This window comes from Geospiza fortis, unplaced genomic scaffold (assembly GCF_000277835.1).
Source record: "Geospiza fortis unplaced genomic scaffold, GeoFor_1.0 scaffold366, whole genome shotgun sequence".
In the NCBI taxonomy this organism is placed as follows: domain Eukaryota; kingdom Metazoa; phylum Chordata; class Aves; order Passeriformes; family Thraupidae; genus Geospiza; species Geospiza fortis.
Window position 1 is genome coordinate 3,330,831 of NW_005054342.1, and position 12,433 is coordinate 3,343,263.

General features: G+C 41.5%; 2 protein-coding genes across 2 annotated transcripts in view; both read left to right on the forward strand.

Annotated features, from left to right (window-relative positions):
- The window catches only part of ASMTL (acetylserotonin O-methyltransferase like), a 24,963-nt gene extending 17,676 nt beyond the window's left edge, over positions 1-7,287 (forward strand). Inside the window, exons 10-14 of the mRNA XM_014307709.2 lie at positions 101-285; positions 2,000-2,129; positions 3,214-3,357; positions 3,863-3,985; positions 6,096-7,287. Of these exons, the coding sequence (XP_014163184.1) occupies positions 101-285; positions 2,000-2,129; positions 3,214-3,357; positions 3,863-3,985; positions 6,096-6,313 (800 nt within the window). The 3' untranslated portion in view covers positions 6,314-7,287. The remainder of the gene's footprint in view (positions 1-100; positions 286-1,999; positions 2,130-3,213; positions 3,358-3,862; positions 3,986-6,095) is intronic.
- Positions 7,288-9,208: 1,921 nt separating this feature from the next.
- SLC25A6 (solute carrier family 25 member 6) overlaps positions 9,209-12,433 on the forward strand; it is an 8,768-nt gene continuing 5,543 nt past the window's right edge. The window contains exons 1-2 of the mRNA XM_031058366.1: positions 9,209-9,388; positions 12,220-12,358. Of these exons, the coding sequence (XP_030914226.1) occupies positions 9,209-9,388; positions 12,220-12,358 (319 nt within the window). The remainder of the gene's footprint in view (positions 9,389-12,219; positions 12,359-12,433) is intronic.

Below are 12,433 nucleotides of genomic sequence, written 5' to 3' on the forward strand. Positions count from 1 at the left end.
TCAGGATTTACTGGTTATTTATGCAGGGAAACATGCCTTCAGATTTTAAACAACAGTTGTACTGAAACAAATCTGGTTACAACTATGTTCTTCCCATAAGGTTACAGTAATACAGACTCAGCAAATACCTACCTGACCTCGGATGGTAAATACTCACTTCATGGCTACATTATCCATTCTAATGACCACCTTTGGCCTCTCTTCACAAACTTGGAGTTTGCTGTCAAAGAAGGGAGCAGGCAGAATCATCGAGCCTTTGGAAAGAAAGCAGATGATCTATTTAAGGTAATATAAATTGTTATTAGTATCAAAACCAGCTGTGTGGAGCCCAGAACTGATCTGGGGACAAACGGAGATAGAGCTATCTGAAGAAAGCTTGTCAGTCTCAGATATGGTAGAAACACAATGCAATTCACCAGTCCCAGGCTTCTGTTCCCTTCAACTTTAGGCTGTGAAGTAGTGGAGCAATCACAGAGTATATTGGGAAATTTGAGTGCTGACAAAAATTCTCCAGATGAAGTGTTGCCCATCCCACTGACACACTCTCAGAACAACCTCCGGGCCTGATTTATTTATGTTTGTGTCCCTTTTATAACACCAGATCGTACCTTACCACACATGTACTCCTTCCATAATGCATGCCAGTCAGTTGATAGTGATGTGCATCCAGTTTAGGCTGTGCTGTGTAGTCAAAGGTGGTTTGTGTTGATGCAGTGGAGAAGGGATCTAATCTCCTTTATGAAGTTTTGTAGTTTTGTATAAGCTTCAAGCTGATATCTATTACTGATAAAATTATAATCCTTCTGCCTTCTCTTTCAATCTGTGCTATTCCTTTCCCAATGCTAGCCCAAGTGGATGTGATCAGACTGGAGAATCACTTAGGGGTGTAACTAGCCTAACTTGTCAGTTACCCATCTGGTGAAGCAGGTTGAGAGGCATAAATATTTGTGTCTGTGTAAGCAGAGTGCTGGTAGTGTGAGCGGGAGAATGTCATTGACAGCACTGCTGGCTTAAATTGTACTTCAGACTACATCCTGCGGTCCCTAATTTGTATTAAACTTCAAGATGGTGATGAAGGCAGTCTCCTGAAGGACATGTCTACATCCCTCATGTATAGTCAATGGAACAAAATAAGGACTTCTGGAGACTTAAAAGCTCTGCTAGCTTCATGTTAGTACTTAAATAACTGGAGGACAAAAACTCCATTGGAAATCATTCAAAGGGTCTTTAAAAGGCATTAAAATACTTTGCTTTAGGATAGCTGTTGGAGTAGATGTCTAAATTTATATACAACTTAAGTGGTTTAATTAACCACTGGAGCTCATCCTTTGTTAAACATCTGGATTATTAACTTTGCTTGGGTGATGCTTGTGTCCAGTTTGGACCTGAGCTCCATATGTGTACAGGATGGTGTGCCTGAGCAGAATCTATGGCACTATGCACACCACAGCCTCAAGATACTGCCACTTCATGGTAGTTGCAAAGCCAGCCATAACTGCTGAAATCTGTACAAAGGTGAAAGGTAAAGGGATTTGTGTGTTTGTGTCCTTGAAAAGGTAAAGGCATGAGGTTCTGCTCCTGAATGCTTGCTTGTTCCCTGATCAAACCCTAATCAAAAAAAAAAAAAAAACAGAATGATCTTTAACGTTTCTGATTTATGGTATAGTCCAATTATCTAGTTATTTTTCCATCATGGGAGAATACATGTTTGAGTGAAATGAAAGCAATTTGTCAGGATATCAAGAAGAAGCACTGGAATTTTTCTTTCATTCTCCTGAATCTGTCCTTTCAAGGTGTCTGTGTGATCAGAATTCTTGAGAGGATGCAAAAATCTGCTTATCACTACAGCAGAGGATTTGGATGAGCAAATAGTCAGCGGCACTTTTAATGGACCATTTTCATTTTGGGAATTCTGATGTTCACCTACTGCCTTGGTTGTACGTAGTTTTAATTAACTCTGAAAATAAACTTTAATTATGCTGCTTTTCCCCCTTTTTAGGACTATTATCACAGCCAGGAAGTAAATCAACGTTTTATGGCTGCCATGCACAGCATTGCTCACCTGACAGCAAGAGATGTGGCTACAGCATTTGATCTTTCACAGTTTAAATCTGCTTGTGATTTAGGAGGTATTGCTTGTAATTGAACTTGTATACAATAAAGGGACAAGCTTGATTTCAGTTCTGCATTTTATTACTTAAAAGACATGTATATTTTTACTGGAACTACAGTAATATTATCTACTGTTGTTTTTCTGATACTGCAATGTCAGGATAAAAGAGCAGTGCAGCTAATTGAAAGCAGAGTTACCTAAATGGTATTAGAATAGCTTAAGATAAGTGACTGTTTGTCTCAATCAGTTACACAGTTCAAGGCAGAAAGTAAGGTAGTGGCTCAGGTGATACAGCATTGAGGTGGGAGTGCCATTTTCTGTAGTGTTGTTGCTCTCCTTAGGCACATCCAAGATCTTCAAAAGTAATGCAAGTAGTGAACCACTACTACTGGGGTGTCAAACTTGAAACACTGCCCTGCTAAAACAAAAGTTTTGATTCTTTTCTAATGGGTTTGTTTTGTGTATTGTTGTAGTTATTAATATCTAATATGTCCATCAAAATGTTGAAGACCAGTGATATATATACCTGAAGAAACTCTGCTTTTTAGCATTACTTTTTTTTAAAGGAAACCCTGTGGTTGGAGCTGCACAGAGGAAGTGTTATTACATAGGGAAAGAGGAAGAATAATTTATTTCGTGCCTGAGGAGGTGGACAGCATCTCAGAGAAATTACCCCAATACTGGTACAACCGTTGCCACTTGTGCAGAGACTCCAGAATTTCACAATCTTTGCTATGCTGGAGAGTGTCAAATCTCATCTATGAGTGCTTTGTAAATGCTAAACAGTTAGAGGTGTTCTTCTTCAGCAAATAGAAATATTTGCCTTTTCATTCACATTTTGATACTCCCCAGAAAAACCCTGAGGTACTGATATCAAAGGTCACATTTGCAATTCTGTGTCAGTAAGGAGTCATGCCTGCATTCCACAAGCTTTAAAACCTTGCTCTATCAACCAGGAAGTCTTGTTTGTTGTTGAGCTGTCTACCTCTGGTTCTGATTGGATGCCTCTATTTCACAATGTTATATACAGCCTTGCTTTTAAAAATGTCTGCAAATTCTGGGAGAAAATAATTGAATTGACTTCTTTAAACTTTTAACAGGTTGTACTGGAGCTCTGGCTTATGAATTAGTACAAGTATACCCAAATCTCAAGGTCACAGTATTTGACCTTCCAGAAGTCATTGCGAACACCTCTTACTTTCAGCCTTCAGGACAGCACACTGCTCCAGTGACATTTGTGTCAGGTAAATGTAGCACATTATCATTTTTCTGGTTTCTCTTGTCTTTGAGCACAAATAGGCTCTTTTGCTGCTGCTCCAACCCCAAACATATCTTAGTACAAGGCAGTATAGGTTCACCCATGCTAAATGGGAGCATAGTATTTTTCAAGACTGTGGGGATTAAAAATGCTTGGAGAATGTGGCTAAGTAGGTTTGAATTAGTAATTTTTTGAATACCACTGGAAGCAGAAGCTGCATGTGCTTGTCTGAGGTATTTCATTTCTAGACAAGTTCAAAATGGTGACTACAAAGAACTTTGTCTCCTTCCTTGCTTTATGTTTACTCTCCATTTTTTTGTTAGACAATTCTCACCTATGATCTGCTCTTTAACTACACTTTCCTTATCTGCAAATCAGGGCATACTGTACCTGTTCATTCTTGTTACTTTTGTGCTCTGCTGAAGCACATTGTTTTTGCAGTATGTACTCTGTGGTTTCTGTAGGAATGTACTAACTCTGTTTTCCAACAGGTGACTTCTTCAAGGATAATCTTCCAGAAGCAGATCTTTACATCCTTTCACGTGTTCTTCATGACTGGCCTGATGAAAAGATACACGTGCTGTTAAGCAAGGTATCAGCTGTTTGCAGACCAGGTATGTTTTTTTCATCTTGTGAACTTTAGGGTGCATGTTAATGTACCTTTAATGAGCACTGACTAATGCTTTTCTAGTATGAACTTAGGATATTTTTGTTCAATCATAGTAGCTTTTGCCTGAATGTGTAGGCTTGCATTATGATAATACCTACTAAGAAAAAGAAGGAAACAAAGCTGCAAATAAAACTCTATATAATAAGCTTTTACTATAGTTGCAGGCTTCACATACAACTGTATCATATCCCCAATCTCTGTCATGCCCAGTCTTTCTTACTAGGCCCTGTATCATCAATTAAGTAAGCATGTGCTTATTTCTATACATAAAATTAGCCTAACTAAAGTTCCTTTGGGTAAATCAAGAAGCAGCAGTTTGTTTTGCTTTTGTTTTGCTATCTCAGTTGTGTCCAGAATATGGTAAACTGGCTGAAGTTCAGTACTACTTTATGCACACATATCCTGAGAAATATGCAGCCTTTTTGACTTTCTACTACATTTGAATCATAGAATCATCAGAGTATCTCAAGTTGGAAGTGACCCATAAGAATCATCAAACTGAACTCCTTGCTTCTTGAAGGCTTAACTAAAACTAGTTCATATGACTAAGAATATCATCCAGATGATCCTTGAACTCCAGCAGGTTTGGTGCTGTGACCACTTCCCTGGGGAGCCTGTTTCAGTGCCTGCCACCATCTGGGGGAAAAATCTTTTCCAAATGTCCCATCTGAACTTTCCCTGATGCTTCATTGCATTTTCTTGTGTCTATCACTGGTTCACCAGAGGGAGGAGATCAGCACCTTCCCCTCTACTGCTCCCTTTGAGGAAGTTGTACATGGTGATGAAGTTACACCTCAGCCCTCTGTTCTCCAGTCTGAACAGATCAGGGGACCTCAGCTGCCCCTCATGAATTTTGGCCTCATGGCCCTTCACCATCTTGGTCACATACACTGAGGCACCCAAAATTACATGCAGAATCAAATATGCTGGGTTGAAAGAGACCCATCAGGATCCTTAAGTCCAGTCTCTAACCCTATGCAGGATGCCCCAGGGGTCTCACCATGTGCCTGAGAACATTGTCCAAACACCCCTTGAACTCAGACAGTCTTGGTGCTGTGACCACTTCCCAGTTCCGGTGCCCAGCCATCCTCTGGGTGAAAAGCCTTTTCCTGATACCCAAACTAAACCTCTCCTGACCCAGCTTCATGCTGTTTCCGAGTCATGTCACTGATCACAAGAGTGAAAAGATCGGTACTTGCCCTCCATTACCGCTCATGAGGCTGTTGAGGACCACAAAGAGGTCTTCCATCAATCTACTCCAGGCTGAACAAAGCAAGTGACCTCAGCTGCTCCTTAGAAGGCTTTCCCTGGAGACCCTTCACCCTCTTTGTGGCCCTCCTTTGGATGGTCTCTAATAGCTTGATATAAATATATATATATATATATTTTTTTTTTTTTAATATTGTGGTGCCCAAAACTGCACACAGTACTCAAGGCAAGGCTGTACCAGCACAGAGTAGAGAGAGACAATCACCTGTTTAGTGATCATCTGACTGAATCACAGAATTTAGTGATCCTGTGCTTGGATGCACCCCAGAACATGGCTGTCCCTTTAGACTGCCAAGGCACACTGCTGACTCATACTCAGGCAGTATTAAAGATCAAAGACAAAAAGCGGAAAAGCCTGATTCCTTAATGCAAGTGTAGGTCTGACATTTGTTTCAGAGGAGAGGATGCAAAATAAGGCCTAGCCCATAAACTATAATCCTGATTATAAATTATCAAAGAAAATTTTGGGTGACACTTTTAATCTTATGCAAAGTTTGGGTTATGACAGATGCTTACAGGAGTTCAGTTCAAATGAAAGCAAGGCTGAGTTTAAGAGCATAGGCAGGAAGTGATCTGAACTTCTGGAGACAGTGCTCTAAACTCTCCCTTCTTTTTAACAATGAAATGATTGCTTCCAAGAAGAGATCACTGAAAGTAAACTTTACCTGATTTCCACTGAAGACCATTAAAAAAATCAATTTGAGGGGACCTCTGTAATTGTCTCTGAAAAAACACTTTAAAGTTGAACTTACACAGAATCACTTTTGGTTGTTTTGGAAATGCAGGAAGTGCCTTGCTAGTGGCAGAAACCGTGCTTGATGAACAGAAGACGCACCCTTCAGTAGCTGTGCTACAATCCCTCAGTATGACTGAAGGCAAGCAGAGAAGCAGCTCAGAATATAAACAGCTACTGGAGAAATACGGATTCACAGATATACAAATTAAGATCACAGGAAACTTATTAGATGCTGTTTTGTGCTTCAAGAAGAATCTGTCACTGTAGAGTGCCCAGAACCAATCTGGAATGCTGAATTTTCACCCCTTGTGCAATATACCCATCATCAACCAGCTCCTATTGGCAGTTGAGGATCATTCTGGCCCTTTGTCTGAAGCATAGCTGTTACAGGCCTTGGATACAAGTTGGAATGCAGCTTCTGCCAGAGTGAATTCTGTGCGTTTTAAAAAGCATCTGGGGCAGGCTGAAACTCCTGCATGTGAAATACCTTAATGTCCAGTTCTTCTGCATACTGTACTAAGCTTAGACTTGGCATAGCTGTGTATAGCATGTCAGGTTAAAACTGCAAGCTTGTACTGAGGTACATCAATATCTTAGTTTTCTTGGCCATAAAATTAAAGAGAGTTCTCCCTCTGCAGTGTATTCAGTGGTTACTATTAATTTTTATCAGAAATAAGAAAAACTAATATTGTATGATCTGCCTGAATTTGGGGATGATAGTCCTCTCTTTTTCACTGCTGTGTGGGACTTTGCTCAAAAACATCTCATATATAGTCTTTTAAAGCACTTCTTCTACAAGCAAAAGAGAAAACAGAACAAACCTCAAACATGCTCCTACACTACCTGTAGTGTCACAGAGGAACTTCAGCAGCCTCTGGCCTCCAGCCACAGTATGTACCTGCACAGGCTGCAACTGAGAGCTGCTCATAGTGCTTGCTGTCACTTCTGAAGTTTTCTGAATATGGTTGAATGGCCATATATGCTTTCTGTCTCATTAATTGAGATGAGTTTTAGGATTTATGTATAAAACCTTGTATGAAAAATTAAAAAAATAAAAATTTCTTCATGCTTCAGTCTTTAATTGGAGAACTGCATACTGTATCCCATCTCTTCAAGTAATTTGTCACAAATGTCACCTCGCCTAATGTTTATTTCCTTCCTGATACTTCACTGATATTTATTTTTTCTTTTCAAAGTGTAATGGAAGCCTTTCTGGAAATTAAAGTTACACTTTCAAACTAGCTTTCTTTCTATCAGTTGTGAGGCTTTTGCCTGTTGCTTGTACAGCAGTAGTCCAAATAAACCAGTGTGCAAGAGGCTGTGCCAGTACTGAATCACCAACCTCAGCAAAATAAAGAGGGTTAATGAGGAAGGTTAAGAGTTAACATCTGCCCAGATGTTAATCAGGAGTTACTTTCCTCCTTGGCCAGTGGGTAAAGAAGAAGTGCCACAGTGGCTCAACTCATTAGGAGAAACAGGCTTCCTAGAGAGCATTTCAAGTGTACAAAATCAGGGAAATGTCAGACTTTCCCACATTAGAGTTTTTAATCTTAGCAGAAGGCTTCTATGAGTGGAATTCTGACTGATCTTATCTGTACAGACATTTAAAATAGATAAGGCCGAATATTCAAATGAATAAATTTAAAATGTTTCTTTTCCACATTGACATGAAGTTTGCTTTTAGCTTAACAGGTTTGTATGTTGAGAGACTCATTCTGGCAATCAGATGTGTCTCATCTCATAGTTACTCATGAAGTTCATAATGCTATTCCTTAAGCTGCTTTAAGCTGTTTGAGTTAGAAACAATCAAATCCTAACATTGGCACACCTGTGACTGTTACAGACTTTAAAACTATGCCCCTAAGTACTATGTCTCTGACTGTAAAATTGGAATAGAATGTGTTTGGCTTGCACCCAGCCTTCATTTACTCTGTGATTAATGCACAACACTAAGCATTAGTCCCTCGGGCATGGTGTCTGTGGTCATGTACCACAGCTTTGCACTCTCAGGATAATTAAGTGTTGGAGCAGATGATCCAGGGAGGTTGTGGAATCTCTGTCCTTGGAGGCTTCCATGTGAGAAGCCAGTCCTGAAGAAGCTGAGCTGATTGCAGAGCTGCCCTGCTCTGAGTGGGAGGCTGGACCAGAGATCTCCTGTGGTCTGTTTCAGGCTCAGGTGCTCTACAATCATGTGATGCAGCCTGGTCACCTGTATAAGCTCATCTTACTAATACACAAATCAAGTTTTTCAGTTGCTCTGAAATCTTTTGCTGACTGGTAGGAGTGGATTTAATAGTCTAACACTGAAAAGAGTCTAAGCAATGTTCATAACTGAGGAAAATTTTCCTGACATGAAGAATGAGGGGGGGTTAAGTTTTAAAATTTTTTGATGATTATTGAATGTCTGAGCTGTACAAGTTGGAGTGGCTCTGAGGAGATTGTCTTAAAGGTCAGAAAGGTATGAATGTTATGCTGCACTTCATAATAAAATCACTCTGAACTATTTTGATCTGAGTTGGTGTCAGGCCAGAAGGCAAGTAAGTACCGCCATGCTTTTGTCAGTAGCCCTCTCTTGGCTTCCCTTTCCCCTCACAGGTCTGAATATGGAGAAGACTCTGTAAATCAGACCATTTAAGTTCTGCTTTCATCTTTAGGTCAGTCCCACCACAAAGAATTCAGGCTCTACAGAAATAACGTACAAAATGTATTGAACAGAAACACTGACTTCACCTCTGCTTCTGTAATGCTTGCCATCCACTCTTCTCTCTGCTTGGCATCATTTCAACATGAGTGTGAAGCAGCAGTATATCCCAAAGAGATGCAACTCTGTTCCTGTCTTACTGTTTTCTATAGTCCTCATGCCAAGTCTGCAGAAGTCATCCCCTTTTCCCCTGAAAACAGACGTGACTTGACTTGTGAGTGTTTGATCACTCCATACTGAGAAAGGGAATTTCCTGGGGTTTGTGAGAGGGGTGGATTATTCCTTTAATAGTGGATTAGTCATTTAATAGGAGAGAAAATCCATAAATGATAAAGGAAATCACCCAGGTCTTGTAGTTTGCACCCCTCTATATGGCAGCAGAAATTTTCTTGCCTGATAATGCATTAGAACTGTTGCATGTGTTTGTTTTTAAATTAGGCTGTGCAATTTTGCTGGCTGAAATGGTGTTGGATGATGAAAAGAAGAACAGGAGCACAGCTCTGCTGCAGTCTTTGAACATGCTTGTGCAGACAGAGGGAAAGGAGAGAAGTGGCTCTGAATATCAAGCTTTGCTGAAACAACATGGATTCAAAAATGTCAAAATCAGAATAACAGGAAATTTGTTAGATGTCATTCTCTGTGTAAAGACTTAGAAAAAATATATTAAGCAGTAGTCTGGATGTGTTATACTTGTGTTTGATGTTTTGTAATTATCCAAATACATTCTCAATTTCTCATCAATACCATAAACAAGAAATGTAATAAGAAATGCCAGCTTTGTGGTATTACTTTTAAAAAGTTTATTACATTTAGTTTAGACTTCAACAGAATGATGCCAGGAGATTCTGTCACTGCACAACACGTGTAGGACACAAACGGTGTCATCAGCCCAAGGGCAGTATTCACACTGCTGAGAAGTCACTTTCTTCATACTTGGTGCAATTAGTAGAGTTTTTAGACCAGCACACATTGCTTTGCCCCTATTCCAGGAGGTTAATGTTGGTATCATTTTAATGCTCCATCACCTTCCATTTTAGTATCATTTTATATTACACCCTCTACTGTAAATAAACACACTCCAATCAACTCTGGAAACTGCTACTGCAATGGTGTAAGATTGGAAACAAGAACTGGAGCAGCAGGTTCCTGAGAGAGTCAAGACAGACTGCTCTGCTTTAAGAGAGGCTTCCAAAAAAAGGCAGTTATATAAAAGCACAAATTTCCTCTGTGATTGTAATTTGAGATTAAATGTGAGGGCACCAAGTTTGTTTCAAGAACATCATCCTACACCTTTTTAGCCGTATTTAATTTGTGAGCTCTTATAAAAGTGGATAGCAGAATATGAGATAAAGAGGGGAAAAAAGGTGAAGAAACAGAAGAAAAAGCATGGTGATGGAGAAGAAAGGATTTCCTCCAGTCATATGCAGGTGAGCTCCCAAGCTGAACAGAACATGACAACTACAGACTGAACAAGTTCCCCATTACAAGTTATGTGCCTTTTACCTTCATTTTTGCACTGATGATACTCTAAATTCTTAGAATATGAAGTTCTTTTTGAATCAATAGAAAATGTTATGGTGAACAAAATCTCAGTCTCGCAGACAAGGTATTGTGCTAAGAGAGTATTAACATTCAGTTATTAGCTTCTTTTAAAGGAAAAATTACCACACTGTGTGTGCCTACCTGAATGAATGTACCACAGCATTTCATAAATTACATTCAGAATATGGTCTTTTAACACCCTATGTGCATAACCCTCTGTGAGCACAGGAGTCACTTCAGTCTATCTGTATTATGCTTCAGGAGAGCACACAGTTACTTTTGATCTTGTGGTGTGCAAAAAAAAAGTATAGTGACATATCTTGTACTAGAGCAGAGACAAAGGCTATGCCTGGCACCTTTCCTTCTCACAACATGCCCTCTTGAGAGATATGCTCATTTTGAAATCCTGCAAAGTACATATATGTGTAAGCAGTGGTTACTGGCACCTCAGCTACTGCAGCTTTGTGGTTCACCAGTCATCTGTTTAAAAAAAAGGTTTGGCCTTATTGACTTTGGTTGGAAACACCCACAAAAAGTGAAAGCAGGTGATGTGAACTAATGTCCTCCAGCTAGAACAATTTCAACACGTTTCAGAAAGAACTAGTATAATTTCAGACAGAAGTTTGATAGTTAGGTTCAAAATACCAATTTCAGCATGCAGTAAAATTAGCAAAGTTACTGATGGAAACTAGGCCTGTCTTGGTAGGGCCTGACTCCCTGCCATGAGTGCTTGCTGTGACAGCCTGCAGGGGAGCTTTTCACAACATCTAACTTTGAGTGCCCATACAAGAAGCTGGAACCACCCTGTCCTATTGTCCCACAGGAAACTGCAGCTAAGTCCATTGCCTTGGATCAGTTCAGGGACATACAGAAAAGTCCAGTGATGTGACCCTTGGCACTGGCAGTGCTAAGAAGGAGGTGGGAACAGAACCTGGGAAGAAGGATATGCCATGGATCAGCATTACCCAGAGGGTGGTGAGCATGGAGCAAAACTGACAGTGCCTGAAATCTGCTCACCTCCACCTAACAGCTGCTGCTGCCCCATTGGGACCCCATGCAGAAAGCTGTGTCTTCCACCTAGACTGGCTTCCAGCAGTTGCTGCAGAAAGAGCCTCCTAGTTCACATGCTTGTGCTGCTCATTGACTACAGCCTGGGCCCACAGACCCACAGCCCAAAGCCAGTGCTCCAGCAGCTCACACTCAGCTTCACAGAATCAGAATCACAGAATCAGTTATGTAGGAAAAGAAATCTCAGATCATCAAGTGCAACCTCTGACCCAAAACCAGGCCAGCAGATCATGGCACCAAGTGCCACCACATCTACTCTTTTCTTAGGGACACCAAGGGACTTTGACTACACCACTTCCCTGGACAGTCCATTCCAATGTCTCACCACTCTTGTGAAAAAATTCCTCCTAACATTCAACCTAACCCTCCCCTGGCACAGCTCAAGATTGTTTCCTCTTCTCCTGTTGCTGGTTGCCTGGGAGAAGAGGCCAACTCTCACCTGGCTACAGCCTCCTTTTGGGTGGTTCTAGAGAGCGATAAGGTCACCCCTGAGCCTCCTTTTCACCAGGCTAACCAGCCCCAGCTCCCTCAGTCGCTTCTCACAGGACTTGTGCTTCAGACTCTTCACCAGCTTCATTCCCCTTATCTGGATCCACTCCAACACCTCACTGTCTTTCCTGGATTAAAGCGCTCAGAACAGCGCACGGTACTCGAGGAGTGGCTTCACCAGCGCTGAGCGCAGGGGCAGGATTACTGCCCTGGTCTTTTTAGCCAGGATGCCACTGACTTTCCTGGCCGCCTGGGCTGGCTCATTTCCGATGCTGTCAGCAGCACCCCCAGTCCCTTTTACGCGGGACAGTTTTCCAGCCAGTCTGCCACGGAGTTGTTGTCACCCAAGTGCATTTGACATCTGCTCTTGTAGAACCTCACACAAGTAGCGCCCATCGGTCCAGCCCGTCCAGACCCCTCTGCAGAGCCTGCGTGCCGGGCAGTACCGGGGCGCTGCGGGCGCTACTGGCAGCGGCACAAAGCGATCGCGGAGAGCGCTTGGGAAGGCGACCGTATGGGGACAATGGTGTGGGCAGCGGCGGACCCGCAGGCTGCCCCGCGGGGGCCGGGGCGGTGGCTGTGCCGGG